General features: G+C 33.2%; 7 protein-coding genes and 1 long non-coding RNA gene across 8 annotated transcripts in view; 5 read left to right on the top strand and 3 right to left on the bottom strand.

Moving 5' to 3' along the window:
- Positions 1 to 557, top strand: part of LOC116341789 (sensory neuron membrane protein 1-like) — a 7,653-nt gene extending 7,096 nt beyond the window's left edge. Inside the window, exons 9-10 of the mRNA XM_031769084.1 lie at positions 63 to 241; positions 315 to 557. Of these exons, the coding sequence (XP_031624944.1) occupies positions 63 to 241; positions 315 to 492 (357 nt within the window). The 3' untranslated portion in view covers positions 493 to 557. The remainder of the gene's footprint in view (positions 1 to 62; positions 242 to 314) is intronic.
- A 597-nt stretch (positions 558 to 1,154) lies between these two features.
- LOC116341645 (mitochondrial uncoupling protein Bmcp) lies at positions 1,155 to 4,231 on the bottom strand. Its single transcript, XM_031768825.1, has 10 exons — positions 3,836 to 4,231; positions 3,700 to 3,726; positions 3,539 to 3,564; positions 3,319 to 3,440; positions 3,093 to 3,244; positions 2,676 to 2,821; positions 2,418 to 2,442; positions 2,254 to 2,347; positions 2,124 to 2,184; positions 1,155 to 2,050 (listed from the first exon to the last, which is right to left on the bottom strand). Exons 1-10 carry the CDS (start codon positions 3,870 to 3,872, stop codon positions 1,838 to 1,840), a joined length of 903 nt encoding a protein of 300 aa, XP_031624685.1. The 5' UTR covers positions 3,873 to 4,231; the 3' UTR covers positions 1,155 to 1,837.
- A 432-nt stretch (positions 4,232 to 4,663) lies between these two features.
- LOC116341625 (probable asparagine--tRNA ligase, mitochondrial) lies at positions 4,664 to 6,297 on the top strand. Its single transcript, XM_031768797.1, has 2 exons — positions 4,664 to 6,007; positions 6,083 to 6,297. The coding sequence occupies exons 1-2, from the start codon at positions 4,707 to 4,709 to the stop codon at positions 6,225 to 6,227; spliced, it is 1,446 nt and encodes a 481-aa protein (XP_031624657.1). The 5' UTR covers positions 4,664 to 4,706; the 3' UTR covers positions 6,228 to 6,297.
- A 220-nt stretch (positions 6,298 to 6,517) lies between these two features.
- On the top strand, positions 6,518 to 8,035 carry LOC116341626 (serine/threonine-protein phosphatase 2A activator). The gene is made up of 4 exons (XM_031768798.1): positions 6,518 to 6,678; positions 6,744 to 7,471; positions 7,530 to 7,637; positions 7,733 to 8,035. The coding sequence occupies exons 1-4, from the start codon at positions 6,636 to 6,638 to the stop codon at positions 7,907 to 7,909; spliced, it is 1,056 nt and encodes a 351-aa protein (XP_031624658.1). The 5' UTR covers positions 6,518 to 6,635; the 3' UTR covers positions 7,910 to 8,035.
- Positions 8,028 to 8,887, bottom strand: LOC116341628 (probable NADH dehydrogenase [ubiquinone] 1 alpha subcomplex subunit 12). The gene is made up of 4 exons (XM_031768801.1): positions 8,705 to 8,887; positions 8,418 to 8,595; positions 8,257 to 8,341; positions 8,028 to 8,183 (listed from the first exon to the last, which is right to left on the bottom strand). The coding sequence occupies exons 1-4, from the start codon at positions 8,806 to 8,808 to the stop codon at positions 8,119 to 8,121; spliced, it is 432 nt and encodes a 143-aa protein (XP_031624661.1). The 5' UTR covers positions 8,809 to 8,887; the 3' UTR covers positions 8,028 to 8,118.
- A 131-nt stretch (positions 8,888 to 9,018) lies between these two features.
- LOC116341627 lies at positions 9,019 to 11,412 on the top strand. The gene is made up of 4 exons (XM_031768800.1): positions 9,019 to 9,534; positions 9,626 to 9,763; positions 9,841 to 10,035; positions 10,120 to 11,412. The coding sequence occupies exons 1-4, from the start codon at positions 9,469 to 9,471 to the stop codon at positions 10,312 to 10,314; spliced, it is 594 nt and encodes a 197-aa protein (XP_031624660.1). The 5' UTR covers positions 9,019 to 9,468; the 3' UTR covers positions 10,315 to 11,412.
- Positions 11,413 to 12,334: 922 nt separating this feature from the next.
- LOC116341718 lies at positions 12,335 to 13,837 on the bottom strand. Its single transcript, XR_004201185.1, has 3 exons — positions 13,667 to 13,837; positions 13,271 to 13,331; positions 12,335 to 13,205 (listed from the first exon to the last, which is right to left on the bottom strand). It is a non-coding gene; the product is annotated as an uncharacterized LOC116341718 (long non-coding RNA).
- A 331-nt stretch (positions 13,838 to 14,168) lies between these two features.
- LOC116341640 (3-hydroxyacyl-CoA dehydrogenase type-2-like) lies at positions 14,169 to 15,472 on the top strand. Its single transcript, XM_031768819.1, has 3 exons — positions 14,169 to 14,303; positions 14,372 to 14,695; positions 14,763 to 15,472. Exons 1-3 carry the CDS (start codon positions 14,295 to 14,297, stop codon positions 15,192 to 15,194), a joined length of 765 nt encoding a protein of 254 aa, XP_031624679.1. The 5' UTR covers positions 14,169 to 14,294; the 3' UTR covers positions 15,195 to 15,472.
- Positions 15,473 to 17,701: the final 2,229 nt, after the last annotated feature.

The raw sequence follows: 17,701 nt of genomic DNA, 5'->3' as shown, positions 1-17,701 counted from the left end.
ATGATTATTGATTTTTTAATTTCCATTATTCATAATAATTAATAATAAATTGTTAATTGCAGACAACTGGAACGCCCATGAATGCTGCAAAGCGTTTGCAATTCAACCTCGAGATGGTTCCCATCGAAGATGTTCCGTACTTGGCCGACATCCAAGAAATGTATTATCCACTATTTTGGATTGAAGAAGGTGCCGCCTTGGGCAAAGAATATGTGAACCAAGTCAAAAATACCGTTCTTTTGTACGTATATTTCTTTGGCTGTATATCAAGATTTGGAATTTCATTTCAATTTATTTATTTTTTCTTTGCTCAGAGCGATCAAAATTCAAAAAATGCTGAAATGGTTGGGAATCATTTGCGGAATTTTAGGTATTATTCTCTCTGGCATTATATTTAGTGCTAAAATGGGCAAAGAACAAGCTGCCAAGACAAACTTACCTAGTCCAGTGAATAACATTGATGTTAAAGCTATAGAAAAATCGTTAACTTAGATAGAAATGTTTGTCTTTGTAATATTTATATACGATTTGAAAATAAAATTACAGACAACTAGCAATGTTGATATGTCTCGTTATAATTAGACTATATACATTATAGTCTAAATGAAACCGTCAATTATTTGTTCAACAATTTAGAAAATATCTAATAGTTTTTAAACTAAAAAATTATTCTACATAAATTATTAATTATAAATATATTAGAAGAAATCTGTTACCATAACAAAAAATACCGCTACACTTTTAACTTTATCAAATATTCATTTTTTCAAATCTGCTAAAAAATAGTTACACAATTCTAGAATGGAATTGTCTTGAAGGCGTGATACAATCAATGATAAGTAGTTACATAAGGCAATAATTTTATGTTACGAACAGACAGTAATTTTGCAAATGAAAATACACGTATTTTTTTTGTATAGAGACCTGGCCTTGACACGATCATTTGTCAGCCGGTAATTTCTCAATTGTATTATCAAATACGTTGTTATCAAATTCATTAAATCGATGACTCATGCAAATCCCCTTGCAATGTAAATGTGATACGAAAACAACGCGTCTGTGAATATGAAAACAACAACAACAGAAAATTGATGTTAATAAGAAATGACGTACTTTTAAATAAATAATTAGATTATTAAAGACAAAATGCAATGTTTCATTTTTTGGATTTGAATTTTATTTTTATTGTTATTTTTAACTATCCTATATTTATACAGCAACGTGACAATAACATATAAACCGATCGATGTCTAAATGCCTTTGAGAATGTGGAAGCGTATTGGGGGTAGTCATTGGCTTTGTGTATTTCTACAGCTAAAATGCTTTAAAAGCAAACAAACAATAAGCGGAACTTTTGCAAATCTGACAATTCGATATCAAATGGGCACCAATTCCGTGGCAACATTTTGGAAATCACGAAATTATATCGGCCATTTGAACATGAATAAAAACATTTATAAGAAACTGGAAATTATCAATTAAATAATTATTTTTGTGCAGAAAATTCTATGGTGCATTACTATTTTTTTTGAACATTTACAGTTGCGTCGAATATCCAGATATTCTAAAATATCTCAGATGGATATCCATCCGAAATACATAGAATGCCAATTTTTGTTCACCACTTTGTGTACTTTGTAATGACATCTTGACTTTTTGTTTTATATTGCAAGTTTCATTTATCACGCATGTGTGTGTGTTTTTTTTTGGTTTTCAGTTCCTTGTATGTATAAAATATGATAAAATTCTTTATATCAATAAACAAAACATAATAATTGACATTTTAGATTGAATATATAAATATTTTCAATCGGAACACTGAAAAACTGGCTCAATTCTAATGAAATTGTTTCAATTGCTCGTATGTGATAAAAAAGATAATATTCCACGGACCCATTCGGAACCACGTTGGAATGAATCCTTTGTACAGCGCCGAAAATCCTTCATTTCGCACTGTCTGTAAACCACAGTCAAAACTTCCTTTGTACAATCGGTGTGCCATTTGGTTCTGGTGATGTGAGACTAATTTCTTCTGGTTCATCAAACGAGTCTAAATCAATATGAATAGCAGAAATAAATTTGGTCAATGAATCAAATTTATAAATATAAAGAGTGTCTATTACCCTAATAACGTCTATTGGCGTTGAAGCTACAGCACTACCTAAACTAGCTATAAAACTAGATCTGAAAATAATGAAAATTAATTTGCAATTATATAACATTCAGTTCGATCGAAAATGAATTTGGTTTTACATAAAGTGATTGGCTACATGATCTCCAAACGTTTCGAGCAGATGTAATTTACAAAAATCGTATACAGGTAATTCGACGGCAGCAATTACAGCAGCTAAAAATATATAATTATCAGATAAGATTTGAGAATTTTTCCAATAAAAGATTTTTTTTTTATTTATTACCTCTTTGCGCAGTTGGCCCGAGACCCTGAAATTATATTACGAAAATTAGAATTTTTCTTAAAAAGCTATTTTTACATAGGTGGGCGAATTCAAAAGGTACACATTAACACCCCCTCTAAGAAATTGTAAAATTCCTTCGATTTGCTAAAGATTTAGATAGAATCAACTTTTGACATTATCCAACCGTCCCGCATGGCCACACTATTGTCTTTTGATTCAAATGAAAATAACAAAAAAGTGTAGAGTTTTGATACTTACTCGCCATAAACCTGAGATTCCCTCTTGGTGATAAATCTCCCGGAAGCAACCAATCAAACCAACTTTGTCCGTGCCACGTCCATGAACTTGCATTCTTACTTTTAATACATCGGTGGGTGTTGCTATAGCACTGCTAATTGCGCCAGCTAAAACGGAATCACGAAACAAAAAAAAAAGTTTGCATTAAAATTCAAGGCCAAGGAAAACTCATGTATTTTCTTTTCGTGAACGTTGTCGTTCTGTTGTAGTAGTGCTTCCATGAGTAGTACTCATCAATTGTCTCTATGACAGTGAAACTCGATAACTGTTTACATAAAAAAAACATGCAACTTTTATAGTTGCTTTGTGGTGCAGTTGAAACAAAACCACAAACAACGTCATCGTTCTTTACAGAAATAATTTTTGAATATAAATCACCTATAACTGCACACAAAACATTGCACCAAACCCGTTCATTTTCGTGTTTATCGATTAACCAGCCTTTTTCCGTGACTATATTCTTAAGCGTATAATAAGTACCAAATTTAATGGTTCCATAGGTTGCTTGTCGCAAAACCGCTGGCCAAATTCTGCAAAACAAGAATAAAGCCTCATGAAAAAAATCTGATTTCGATTAAATTGCGAAAAAGTTATAAAAATTTACCCTGAGTATAAAGCTTTAACACCTTCGTGACGTCGAATTTGTATGAATGCATCAATCATGCCCGTGTATCGTAGTTTTGTATGTTGCTGATCACATATTTGTCCTTGAATTTGCAGTCGAGTCTGGTGAAAACAATATTGATTTAAATTGAATGACAATTGCATCGACAAGATGACAAACAATGCGACATAAAACCATAGAGTAACTTGTATATACTTACTTTGGTCGTATCAATCGGAAATGTACCTGAAATATGATGAAAAAAAGACGATGATAGTTCGTAAACAAAACCAAAACCAATACATTGAGAGAAGTTAGGTTATGTGAACATAAAATTCAATTGAATTCGATGTGTAAATAGAATAAAGTGCATGGAATTACCAAATTCTGCGGTGATTGACGCCACTCCTGTGAAAAACATGTCAATTAAAAAATGTGTTATTTTTCACATGCAACAAATAATAAACAACAACAATTGTGTAAATTGTTATTTTGATTAGAAGCTCATTCATCATACCTCCGTAAACAAACGGCCGCCAATCTCTCTCTCCCATCCCGAGTTTTGTGTTCAACGTCACGATAAACACAAAATTGTTCCTTGATGACTTTTTGAAATATAATTTCTTTCTACACTTTAGTCCTTCAACTTTGTGAATTGTTTAAACCCTTCGGTTTGTTTCACTTTTTTTTTGCGTAAATTTGACCAAAGATTATACGTCTATTTCTGCTTTTTTCGCTTATTTATATTGAAATAACTGTCACATAAATTAACACACACTGTCACACCGATTTCGTCGCACATATTGAGCGATACAGATGATATTTAATCAAAAGCGAAAAAACGAAATCACAAATAAAACATGCGGTGTTGATTGACGACAGCATACACGCGTACACCGATACCAATTCAATATAATCACAACTTGTTTGCTCGAGTTAAAATGTCAAAAAACAACAATAACAACATCAACGCGAGCATTTCGCGAATGTTGTACGGTTTTCATATCAATGTCATGCTCAATGTTTACCTATGCATTGTGTCTAATTCTCTGCGTTTTCATCATCGCCTTTGAATGAACGAGAAAAGCCTTTCAACATCTCAAAATGACGATGATTGTGTTTGGCATGAATGAAAATTCATATTTTTTTCGCCAAACTCAACATTTTTGAACATTTCTTTTGAAAATTGAGTGAAAACAACTGACAAATGACATTTTTTTACGGAAATGATTTTTCAATGGTTACACATCACGAAATATGTTTCAGTGTATGAGAATTATTCGACGATGTAAAATGTCATGTTTTTTTTTTGACACAAAATGTCAAATCGTGTGATGTATGTGTGTGTGTGCTTTTCTCCGGCTATAACCAAAAACAAAGTAGCCAAAATGTTTTTAAAAAACATTGTTCATTTAAATTTACGAACACAAAGCATTGGCATTCGATTAAAATCAACGTATCTAAAAATAAAAGATGTGAACAACAGTCACGTTGGAAATACCATACAAATTAAAGGATGGGTGAATAACTTTCGAAAACAGAAAAAAATGATTTTTCTGGACTTAAAAGATGGTTCAACGAATGAGCATCTGCAAGTAATGGTCGATCGTGAAACATATCACCAAAATCCGGGACTGGGCTACGGTGCGGGTGTAGTAATCAGCGGAATAGTCGGAACAGCGCCGCGTGGACATTTGGAATTACGCGCCGAAACACTTCAATTGAATGGAACGTGTCCAACTGAAGATGGAATTTATCCATTTGTCCGTAAACAAACACATTCACCCGATTACATTCGAGATCATTTACATTTTCGCGGCCATACAAATCAATTCCAGTCGATTTTCCGCGCACGACATTTGGCCACGCATGCATTTCATCGGTATTTCGTCGAAAATGGATTCTGTTACATACACACACCGATACTCACCACAAATACGTGTGAAGGAGCCTGTGAATTATTTACAGTTAGGCCACTAAATGAAGAACTGTTGGAATCCATGCAGAGTAAAACGACACCAAAACTCAAAGACGACATTTACTTCAATCAGAAGACCTTTTTGACCATTTCTGGCCAAATGCACTTGGAAGCGATGTGTTTTCGCTTAGGATCGGTTTACAATTTTGGTCCGATATTTCGTGCAGAGAATTCACGTGGTCCGATTCATATGAGTGAGTTTTATATGATTGAGGCCGAAGAGAGTTTTGTTGAAAGTATTGAAGACGTCACAAATCGCATTGAATCAACAATTAAAAGTGTTACGAAGCAATTGTTGGATGAAAATGCAAAAGAAATACACGACGCACACAATGCGTACAGAGCCAGTTTGGAAGATCAAACCGAAAGTCAGAGTTTAGAGGAACGTCTCAATTGGATTGAAAAACCGTTTGAGACAATTACTTATGCGGAGGCCGCAGAAATATTGCAAAAACATTACAATTCAAGTGCAAATGATGGATTGTCGAAAAGTGACGAATTGACGCTGGTGAAACACTTTGGTAAACCAGTATTTGTTGTGAATTGGCCGAGAGAGTTGAAAGCATTCTATATGAGGAGATGTAAACACGACCAACAATTGGTTGAAGCTATTGACTTGTTGATGCCACATGTTGGGGAATTGGCCGGTGGCAGTGTACGTGAAGATAATTATGACATCTTGAAATCATCAATGCCAGACGATTTGCAATGGTATTTGGATCTTCCGATTATTTTTCGATTATTTTAAATTAATTCGATTCTTTTCATTTGTGATTCTCCACTTAGGTATTTGGATCTTCGAAAGTATGGTGGTTGCACAACGGGCGGGTTTGGTATCGGTTTTGATCGGTATTTACAAGTATTGCTTGGCGTTAGCAACATAAAGGACACCATACCGTTTCCACGGTGGCCACATAATTGCCGCATGTAGTTTATGATATTTTTCTAGCCATAAAATGAAATTTTAGTCAAATATAACGAGAATTGATTCATAAATGAAATTTTGTTGTTGTTTAAATATTGATCCTTAGTTTCTGTCATTGGGTTGTTTTAGCTTACGAAAATTTTATCATAAATGAATACAACATTGAGCAGAACAAAGAGACACACCAAATGGTGCCGTTTTCAAACACTCATAAGAAAGAAACACTACAAAGTGTCACCATAAAAGCTGTTGATAGGTTTCGAGATTGACAGTGACATTTTATGTATGCTTCACTTTATTAATAAAAGAATAAATCAAAATAAAAGCCAACACTTTTCTACGTCTTAGCAAAAAGTCTGTTCAATTTTTTAAAAAATTAACCAAAAAAACACAGCATAAGTACGAATTCACACAATGGCCGAAGCAGGATCTGAAATTGAAGCTTCAACATCAAACGGTAATAAAATTGTTTCGATAAAAACCACAAAGAAAATGCAATGTTCTCTCTCTCCCTTTATTTAGAACGCAATTATGTTGTACCGGTACGATCCGTAAAAAGTGTGAACGATATGGCATTTTGGGAGAAATCGACTGCATATTATGATATAATTGGTTTTATCAATGCCATCAGTCAAGCAATACAAGGTAAAAAACTATCCACAAAAGTGGATGCATCGCCAATTGCTGATAATCTCGTACAGGTGTTTGAAGTACTGAATAAACTGGTCGATGAAACACCACCACTAGAACAACCGCAACGTTTTGGTAATAAAGCATATCGGGAATGGTTTGAAAAGATGAAAATCCAATCGCCAGACCTTTTGAAACGTGCTCTGCCAGCCGAATTTCATCCAGCACTCATCGAAGTCGCCGAATATTTCACCGAATCATTCGGCAATGCCACACGAATTGACTACGGAACTGGTCATGAGTTGACATTCATTATGTTTTTGTGTGCATTATACAAAATTCATGCGTTAACTGAAAGTGATAATTTGCATACTGGTTTGAAAATATTCAATGAATATTTGCTATTTGTGCGTCGTTTGCAATTGACATATCGTATGGAACCGGCTGGTAGTCATGGTGTCTGGAGCCTAGACGATTACCAATATGTTCCGTTTATTTGGGGAAGCGCACAGTTGGCCGTGAATGCACCGTTTGAACCGCATCATTTTCTCGAACCCGACGTTATCGATCGTTACAAGAACGAATACTATTTCATTGGATGCATTGACTATATTCTTCAGGTTTGTTCAATGACGTTATCTATTCTAAATTTCAATTCATTTTACGCATACAAAATAGGTGAAGACGGGTAGTTTTGCAGAGCATTCGAATCAACTATGGAGCATCAGTAGCGTTGATTCATGGGTAAAAATCAATTCTGGTCTGGTCAAAAAGTACCAAAAAGAGGTAATTTACTTACAAGACATTTTTGAGGGGATTTCCTTTGAAATTTGATCAAAATTGAACTAAATTTTATAACAAAATTGTCTATGTCATTACAGTTGCTTGCCAAATTCCCTGTGATTCAACATGTGCTATTTGGTTCTATCCTCGAATTCAAACGAATCAAAGAAGGAACCATACTACCAACAGCCCGATTAGGAATGTTACCTCCGCGCCGAGCACCCGCACCCCCTTCGTCAACATCAACAGCACCGCCAACTGCACCTTCTTCATAAGTTTACAAATTAAGCCATTTTTTCCGTGACTTTTTTTTCATCATTCAATTTTATTTGTGTCACTTCATTTAGTTTGTGAGATGGATTTTCATCATTTAAATAAAAAAAAACGTTTTTTTTCTTTGTTTGATGCATTTATTGTTAATAAACAAGAAATATAGCTTTTGACAAAAAAACTACGATTTGATTTTTTCAATTACGATTGTTGTTTACTTTTTTGGTGGTTGCCACGCTTCGATTTTTGGTTTCACCGTTGAATATGGCATATATTGATCTAAAAATATATGAAAATTGGGTGTTAACATCATTTTTTTTCATGAAACAACAGTACAGAGGTGATTCCAAACCTGGTGTGCCGGAGAGATTTTCCGAGTGGTCCGACATCCATTTGTATTGTGGCCGATGTGGATCTTCACTTGGAATGCGGTCAGTCTACGAATTAAAAAAAAAAAAAAAAAACAGAAAAAATTGGTTGAAAGTCATGGTGAATGTATCACTGTTGCCGTACTTTATAGTGCATCCAACCGAACCATTCTGGTGGAATTTGCGAGGCATCATATTGCATATGAACGTGTGGTGCATATTCAACCCATCGATTACGTCCATAGAAATAGAAATTGTTTTCAAAGTATCTATTTCCATATTTATCCGTGCCGACCAATGTTCCAATTTTCAAATCATCGAACCTTAAATCGGAAAAATCATACGTAAATTCGATTTTCTGATGCTTTACTCTAGAACATTACATAATCACAACACCAAAGGGGTGCTTGAATTGCGATTCAAAATACATACCTGTACAATTTGAACAAACTGTTTCGGATGCCACCGTTGAAACGAATTATTTCCCAAAGTCGACATACTTTGTCCAAGCCGAGAAGTTGCGGTAACTTCGACATTTTTCTGAATGGAAATTATCAAAAGTTCAATGCGAGCAAATTTTTTTTTCTCTCTCGTCTACAATAAAGTTTTTTTGTTTTGACATTTCATCTGTCATGGAAGAGTGTCAAATACATGAAAAACATTCAATAGGTTTTTTTTAAAGAATTAAACGCATCCATTTCAATGATATAATACAATATTGTGTCTTTTTTAAATGATGTACACGACCATATCCAACCAGCTTTTTTAACGAAACATTTTTTGTCCGAATTTCCATTTTCATGACCGATCATGTGCACAGACAAAAAATGTCATTAAGCAAATCATTTGTATGTATGCTAATGTTTTGCATCCGAGCTGCCAGATGAACGAACACTTGTTCATTTGTTTTGTTTATATTATGCGAAGTGCTTCGGTTGGACCATTGCCGACATTTAACAATAGTTGGATGAAAAGAGATAGCATCCATTTGTAAACAATACAAAAGCGATAATCCACAACTGAACTTATTTTCACGACGCATATTCGACAGCACCGGCTAAGTGATTTAACATTAACACGCTCATTGAGGTTATTGATTTGCATCGATCATCACTTCTTACGATTGAGAGCTACTATTCGAGATCAACTTTTTTTTTGTGTGTCATTCAACGAAATTCAATTTTTCATCAGCAAAAATGGAAGCCGCCTGGATCAAAAAAATATTTTTACATTTGTTGGAAGGATTAAATGATATTGTCGACGTAAGATAAATATTTTTTTCAAATGTTGACATTTTTTGCGACGCATTTTTTTCATTTGTTGCTTTTGGTATTTTTCGTCGTTTGATTTTAGATTGTCGACATGGATAAGGTAATGCAAACCATCACGATTTTCGACCAAATTCAACCGACAAAGGAACAATTGGTAGCGTCAAATGTTGAGGAGTGCATAAAAGAGTTATATTATGACACACCGAATGCATATCTTAAGGTATGTGTTAAATTATTCATTCAATTACTATATATTTTCAATTTAATTTTTATTGATACGATGGGAATCTATTGTAGTATCGATTGGGTTTTGTGATAAAGAAATGGCGTACAATTCTTGAAAACGAAACAGTGAAACCGGATAAACCAGGACGCGCTAAATCCAATTCAGTATTTGAAGCAATCATAATGGACGATGATCGATTTTTTGAGACGAAAAGCGTGCCAGAGCTATTGCATCGCTTGCTTAAATCATTCGATAAAAACTACAAGGTACATTAACGTTGTTCCAAAGTGAAAAAGACATTGGAAAATTTGTTTCATGTGTAAATGGCAATATGTCTTGTATATTTACAGGTGATTGATATGGCAACGATTTTGAATACAATTTCGATGTTTGAAAACATGGATATTCCGGCATCACAATTGGCACAAACCCATTTGGTTACATACATTAGTCGATTGCGACACAATACCACAAACAAGTACCTGTCAAAACGGCTGCGAATGCTTCTCCGAAAATGGCAAATTTCGTTTATCCGTATTAAATAGAAATGTTATCTTTTTTTATGGATAAAGTTATGTTCTGCAAGTATATGTTATCGTTGATAGATGTATTTTGAGAACAGATTCAAAAATGGTATTCAATGGACAATACCAATTTTTTTTGATGAATTTTAACAGTGAATAGAGAATAATTTTTTCGGTAATAGTTTAAAGAAAATTTAGATAAAAGAAACATTGTTTTTGGTAAGATTATGTTTAAAAAAAAAAAATAGTGCAAAAGGTTACTTAAACATATTCATAGCATAGATATTATTAGTTTAAATGATCAAAACCATTCTAATTTATTTAAATTCTCTATAGAGAATTATTTCTTGTCATGAGCTAAATTAATATTTATTCTTTTTTCAATTTCCTCACGGGATATATGTGATCCTAGAAATAGAATATCTTTTGTAACTAGTTGTTGACATACATGTTATTGTTATTGGAAATTGTGTCAACAAAGTATACATCTTCATTGAGACAAACTTAAAGTTGAATAATAATAAATAGTTGATTGCATACAATGAGTCATGTAGAAGTAAATGGAAGTAAATTGATAAGAAACGAATGATGATCAATGCTAATTGTAATCTGAACAAAGACAAACTAAGAAATACCAAATGCTATCTATTTAATAATACGAATAGCAAAATATTTATTATAAAAATGCCTCGAAATGATAATCCGATTTTTATCTGAATTTGAAGTATTATTACGGAACTATTTATATATACTAAAAATAAAATAGGCTAGGAACATATGAACCGGCTAGAATATTCGTGACCTCAAGAAATTTGTCAAAATAAAACTTCAACGTACCCATACATTTTTTATATGAACATGTTGCTCTTTTAGCTCACGAATATTCTAACCGATTCATATATCGTTTACGCGATATGATGGAATTGAGCTTAAGCGGCTATAATTGTGTACAGAATTGTTTTCTTCTCAAAATCACTATAATATGCTGCCATTGCTTGAATGAGTTTAATTTCATCAAATGTAACACTGGGATAAGTTTGAATCTCCCCAAAAAATGATTTTTCACTATATTTTTCTCTAGATCTTTTTTCCATTTTTTTTCTTCATATTTTTAATATCAATGCCTTGTCAAATATGTCAATTAAATAAATTAAGACAAATTAAAAATACTGAAGGATACATTTTTTCCAATTTACTAAATTACTCATTCGATTTGAGTATTATGTTATTTTGAAGGTCATTGAACTCTGTGATTTTTTTTTGTTTAAAGGATACAGTTGATTCAAGGTGATTTCTTTTTCGGATAAACTTTTGAACATTTAGTAAAAAGAAGGTAAAATTGGAAGGTCAAATGACGTTTACGTATGGAGTATGAGTTTGGTTGAAGAATATATGAAAAATTATAATAATATCATTTTGAATTATTTTTGAACTTTTAATATTTTCCTCCTTACTTATATTGCTCTGAGAAACCGTCTCGGGTTTGTATGGTATGATCTGCAAAGTACACTTACATCAATATGATAATTTCAAAGAAGTCTGTCTCCTTTTTTTAACTTACCTTAAGTGTGCGGTCAAAAGTGCATAAATAAGCTTAAAATCTTTATTTGTAGTTATTATCCGAATTCAAGGCTGTCTAGACCGTCTAGTTTAAGAGTGTTAAATTAGGATCACTTTCAGATTTCATACTATACATACACAATTTCTCCATAGTTAGAAACAGCATCTTTTGATTTTCGTAAAACTAAAATATTTTGTATTCCTATGCTAATCGTTTGTATATTTTTATTGGTTCCAAAGTTCACATCAAAATGGCAAATTGGTGATTAGAAAGAACACAGAGTTGCATGCGTTTAAAATATTTAGTTGTTTTTAAAATTTGGCCGAAATAGAACGCATTGTTTCAACTGACATATACCTCATTCCGAACATCTAACGCTTTTTATTTTTGTGGTCGTCTCGGAATTTTTATAATTTCACAGAATTGATCTTTATTGTATAATTAAAATTCATCTATACAAAATTCATAATCGGTGTAATAGTTCTAAATGTAAACGTACAAGGTAATTCAATAATCAACTAACTTAAGAAAATTTAAATCGATTTGAATGATCAGGTAAGTTCGTATCCATATTTTGATTTATTGAACAAAAATTTCTTATTTATTATTTGAACATTTTTGATTTGATAGAAACCGTGAAAAATGATAGAAAAGATGAAACTCACGGATATGAATCTAGATTGCATTGAGAGCTGTTTGGAGCATTTAACATTTGACGATCTTTTGATTGCGGCTGATTCTAATAAACGATTAAATCGTGCCGCAAAGTCTATTTATTACCGAAAATATCGTTTACGGGTAATTTATTCCAATTCAGGAATAAAATTTGCATTTGTACCTGCTGAGATGCAAGATACTTTATTTATGGAAAACTGGAGACTAAGTTTACGATTTCTGCGCTGTTTTGGAAATTTTGTAACTAAAATCGAATTTAAATTTTATAAAGGAACAGATTTGATATGGATCCAGCGTACAATTGAATACATAAACGAATATTGTGGCGAATCCTTGGAAGACATTGAATTAATTGGAATTCGAGATTTACCAGAACATCTCAAAAAACCATTCACTAGAGTCAAAAAGATAAACTTTGTCAATTGTTATTTCTCCGATCGGATTGAAAAGGATTGGTTGAATACACTATTTCCAGGCATGCAGGAACTTCGAATACATTTGAGTCAAGTTCTTTGTGAACTATTCTTACACAAATTAAGTACAAAAGGTTCACGATCTAATCGATTTTCACTGAAGGAATATTTAATTTGACGCGCCAAATCTCGAAGTTCGTGGTTCGACATTGTGTGAATCCAATATCAGAGCTGGTTCATTTAGTCTCATTGCACGCCACAATCTATGGAAATAATAACAGTAATTAGGATAATTTTAGCAGGAATATGCCATTAATATGGGTCTTACTTGAAATTTCTCCATTTGTTCATTGTTTGTTTTCTTATTTCCGAAAATTGTGTATTATGTCCTAGGCCAAATTTTCGAGAAAAAATAAAAACAAAAAAAACTTTTAGAATTAACAATAAGTAAAAAACACTTCTTTGGAAGTTCTCACTGTGACGCAATACTGCACATCAAATCTGAAAATGATCTGATATAAATTTTCAGTGACGCTTACAATCAAATACACAAACAATTTTTATATTGCGTTGCCTCTCTCATTCTTAGAAAATTAAAAATTAAAATTTCATTCACAACACATGCCGCGCCATCTAGCGATCATTTTAGAAATTTCCAATCTGACGTCAGATCTGGATAGCTGAGGTTCGTAGCTTTCCAGCGACATATAAATCATTACCTCACCTTTCATATGGACAGAAAGTAGGCCATTCGATGAAAAACTGAAAAAGTGCATTCCGATCTTCGATTTCCATGATTACAAAATACCCTCGAATCGTTTTACCGTACCGCTTGGGTTCTTATTTCGTTTGTTTGCAATACATTTGATTTTAATAACAACTATTTTGACAGCGAAACACATATCAAATCTAAAGAACACATTTTGACAGTTGCATTTAGTGCTAATGAACCATTTAGCACGGTTGGACTAAAATCCAAAAAGTACTAAAATTCAAACATAAATAATTTGACACAAAAATAGAGTTTTTTCGGCATTTTTTGTCACCGAATATTAATTAAAAAGCAAAATTATGAATAGCAGAAAATCTTTCAGTGAAGAAAAGCAAAAGTCAAACTAAAATGTACTTTTTTGTCTTAAACGAAATTATTCCACAATTTATGTCCCATAGACATCTGTTTTGACAATTGAAAATGTTATTTACTTGATTTGAGAGTAATTTTGTACTGTAAACATGCTGACAAATGTCAAAACTAACCAAAGACTTAAGGTCTTCAATTGAATCTTAATATTATAATATCAAAATCCAATCAGGATTTATTTGGCGAAAGTTTGAATAAATTCAATATAAAAATGTTAAAGGTGTGTTCGGACCTCAATCAAACTATAACAAAAAATTATTTAACAAAAGATCGTTTCTTTTCTTTTAGACTCTTGTAACGTTGGTAACTGGTGGAGCGTCCGGTCTGGGCCGCGGCACAGTGAATCGATTTGCAAAGAAAGGTGGACAAGTGATATTTTGTGATTTGCCCACATCAAAAGGTGAAGAGGTAGCTAAAGAAATTGGAGAAAATGTACAGTTCATTCCGGCTGATGTGACATCGGAGAAAGATATTCAAAATCTCGTGGATGAAATAACAAAAAAATATGGAAAACTTAATCTAGTGGTGAATTGTGCTGGAATTTACAAAACAAATATTTTATACAGTTCGGCACGGACGACACCCTTAAATGACTTCAAAGACGTCTTAATGGTATGTTCAATAAAATTCAGTTCCCTGCCGTTCATATTTTATTCGGATCGTTTTTTTTTTTCGGTAGACAAATGTGGTGGGCACATTCAATGTGATTCGATTAACTGCCGGATTACTTTCAAAAAATGAGCCCGATGGTGATGATCTTCGCGGTGTCATCGTCAATACTTCAGGTATGAACGCATTCAAAGGAACACTTGGCCAAACGACAAATTCAGCCGCATGTGGAGCCATTCACAGTATGACGAAACCATTAGCAAGCGATCTGGGTGGCGAAGGGATTCGTGTTGTCACAATCGCACCGTCTTTTATCAAAACTCCAATGAACGAACATTTTTCAGAAGCATTGCAACATACAATTTGTAGTGACAGTATTTCCGCCCTAAACCGATTTGGTGATGCAGACGAATTTGCCCATCTTGTACAGACAATTGTATCAAATCCATATATTAATGGCACCACCGTTGAATTATCGGCAGGACTACGAGTATATTTATAACGGGAAAATATAATCGAAGAACTTATGGAGTATTTAGTCAAATATGTATGTCTTATGAAGAAAAAATAAAAACAAAAAAGAAAGTTTTAGAATTAACAATAAAAAAAAAACGGTTGAACAAAGTTTCATAACATTACATTTGATTTCATCAGATAAATATTTGAATATTCGCACGCACTCGACTTCTTTAGACATTTATTTGGTTTAAAGAATGAATTTGACATTTGTTATATAAACCTAGGTTTTTTAAATTTTGATGTAATAAAAACAAAATTGAACTCAAATGTTTTTTCTATTACATGTAATAAATAAATAATTTTCATTCGTTTCATTATTCCGATCGCACATGATATAATAGAAAATATAATGCCCAACACCCGTCTATTTAATGATATATACGCCGGTCAAATCTGAAAAATGTTGAAAATAGATTTTATTTCTCAGGTCATCACATATGTGATGATGTGATGTGTGCCTTTTGTAACTAGTGGTTGACATGCATATTATTCAAAATTGTGTCAACAAAGTGCACATCTTCATTGAGACAAACATAAAGTACAAGTACAACAGTTGATTGCATACAATGTGTCGTATGTAGAAAACATATTGAAAATAAAAGGAAATGAACTAGTAGGCAACGAACAAAGCCGGATATCAATTTTTATTGTAATCTCGGCGAACAATGACGTTGACAAAAGAGTAAGAAGTATCAAATGTGACAATAAGAAGAGTGCAGAGAAACAATGTGATCACGTTCATTTGAGTATGTGTGTATGCATTGCAGAGTAAAGCTAACCAAGTTCTTGAATGCGACAGACTTGAGCGTTTCTCATTCTCTATTTCTCTCATATGACTAACGGCGATTTAATGCACTCAAACGTGCACACATTCATACAATTACCACATAATGCCGAATGCAATAAAAAGACTGCAGTGTTTTATTTTCGGATGTAATTTGTTTGAAAAATTGCGGAAGAGAATGTTTACCGTTGTTATTGGCAAACGTTTGCAATAAAAGAAAACAAAAACTTTACATTATTGGTCGGCAACAAAAAGGTATGCTTGTGTGGAGTTGGCAAAGCATAGTGTAACAACCGCAATGAATATAATGAGTTTTGTCACTGAAAAAAAGACAAACACTGCTATCTATTTTATTCGATTTTTGACATTCGATGCATCAAAGAGATAGTAGTCTGTCATCAAAACCTATACACTGCCATGAAAATAGTATGCTTTGAAATGAGTCCCAGAAGAATTTTACCGAAAAATTGTCTTCTATTTGCTTTTAAATGTTTGACACACAATTCAATCGATTTTACAATTGCGTCGATTGTACATGTAATGAATTGACAATAAACGACGTACTGAACGATTTGTTTGTCTTGAACATTGTGAAATGAGAGCTAAAAAAGGAAAAGGAAACAAGATAGGGATAGATTTGGAAAAGTGAAAAAAAGTGGTGCTGACAAAATCCACAAGCGTATATAGGCGCGCACACCAGATCAATTATATTGAGTAAATATTTGCGGAGCGTTTTAACGAATCCCCAAACTGAAATGTTCCTTCACATGCCACTCATTATTATGTCGATGCTTGGGATTTTGGCAACGACGACGACCATGACGATGATGATGTTCGTTTCAACCATGAAATATGCAATTCAAACTCGAACGAACCGCAGGCGATTATGATTTTGAGTAAACTTTTTCGAAACATCGAAGCGAAAAGAATCATTGTAGCATATTCGTAAAGTAAACCTTTATTTTGGAACACATGTTTTTTTTTTGTTGCAAATGCCTTAATGAGATCCAAGCTCTTTTGGTTAAATTTTTTATGAGGCATAAATTCGAAAAACTCAAAGAAAAACAAATAGCATTCACGAAACGCTGTCAGCAAAGTGATGAGCTGTCTTTCAAATATGCGAATCATCAAGTGATTTTACCTTTCAAGTGGATATTGTGAATCGGATGTAAATATATAATATTCTTCGAAGTAAAACTTTGTGCGGCTCGTATGAGCAACAATTCACACCTCCCTCAAAATACTACATAACGAATCAATAACTTTGTTGAAATCTTCCTCAACCACATATACTTCAAATTCCTAACATTCAACTACCAACGTCAATGCGCTTTGTTATCATCGCACCAACACCTCTGTCATTATTCGAGCCCTGTTCATTCAAATTAATTAAATGTTTTCTCTTTGAATTGCTCGCATCCCATTCAATTGATTTTATACAATCTCATTTGAATCGGACTGTTGCTTTGAACGGATGTGTGTATTTGTATGCCTTTTGATGAAGATTGCATGCCAAAATTATGTACTTTGGAAAGGACCTTCAATTTACTCGATTGAATTTTGGATACGTGTGCTTGACGGACGATGGCAATAACGACCTAATTTACACAATGTTCGACTTGTCAGTCTCTCAGCCATTTAGATTCACTTAATTATTTTGGCTCGGCAAAGCGATACCATTTCAATTGAACAACATGTAAAAGACA

The sequence above is a fragment of the Contarinia nasturtii genome, unplaced genomic scaffold, assembly GCF_009176525.2.
Source record: "Contarinia nasturtii isolate CC-2019 unplaced genomic scaffold, AAFC_CNas_1.1 Cnas_scaffold_745, whole genome shotgun sequence".
Classification (NCBI taxonomy): domain Eukaryota; kingdom Metazoa; phylum Arthropoda; class Insecta; order Diptera; family Cecidomyiidae; genus Contarinia; species Contarinia nasturtii.
Note: the sequence above shows the minus strand (reverse complement) of the source record. Positions and strands in the feature narration are given on the sequence as shown.

Coding starts and splice junctions, on each gene's coding strand:
- LOC116341645 (XM_031768825.1), bottom strand. CDS start 3,872: ATGGGAGAGAGAGATTGGCGGCCGTTTGTTTACGGAG. Junction 3,727..3,835: donor GCGGCCGTTTGTTTACGGAG/GTATGATGAATG, acceptor TGTTTTTCACAG/GAGTGGCGTCAATCACCGCA. Junction 2,443..2,675: donor GAATCTCAGGTTTATGGCGA/GTAAGTATCAAA, acceptor ATATAATTTCAG/GGTCTCGGGCCAACTGCGCA.
- LOC116341625 (XM_031768797.1), top strand. CDS start 4,707: ATGTTTTTAAAAAACATTGTTCATTTAAATTTACGAACACAAAGCATT. Junction 6,008..6,082: donor ATGCCAGACGATTTGCAATG/GTATTTGGATCT, acceptor TTCTCCACTTAG/GTATTTGGATCTTCGAAAGT.
- LOC116341626 (XM_031768798.1), top strand. CDS start 6,636: ATGGCCGAAGCAGGATCTGAAATTGAAGCTTCAACATCAAACG. Junction 7,472..7,529: donor GCATTGACTATATTCTTCAG/GTTTGTTCAATG, acceptor CATACAAAATAG/GTGAAGACGGGTAGTTTTGC. Junction 7,638..7,732: donor TCAAAAAGTACCAAAAAGAG/GTAATTTACTTA, acceptor ATGTCATTACAG/TTGCTTGCCAAATTCCCTGT.
- LOC116341628 (XM_031768801.1), bottom strand. CDS start 8,808: ATGTCGAAGTTACCGCAACTTCTCGGCTTGGACAAAGTATGTCGACTT. Junction 8,596..8,704: donor AGTTTGTTCAAATTGTACAG/GTATGTATTTTG, acceptor TTCCGATTTAAG/GTTCGATGATTTGAAAATTG. Junction 8,184..8,256: donor AAATCTCTCCGGCACACCAG/GTTTGGAATCAC, acceptor ATATATTTTTAG/ATCAATATATGCCATATTCA.
- LOC116341627 (XM_031768800.1), top strand. CDS start 9,469: ATGGAAGCCGCCTGGATCAAAAAAATATTTTTACATTTGTTGGAAGGA. Junction 9,535..9,625: donor GATTAAATGATATTGTCGAC/GTAAGATAAATA, acceptor GTTTGATTTTAG/ATTGTCGACATGGATAAGGT. Junction 10,036..10,119: donor CATTCGATAAAAACTACAAG/GTACATTAACGT, acceptor GTATATTTACAG/GTGATTGATATGGCAACGAT.
- LOC116341640 (XM_031768819.1), top strand. Junction 14,696..14,762: donor ACTTCAAAGACGTCTTAATG/GTATGTTCAATA, acceptor TTTTTTCGGTAG/ACAAATGTGGTGGGCACATT.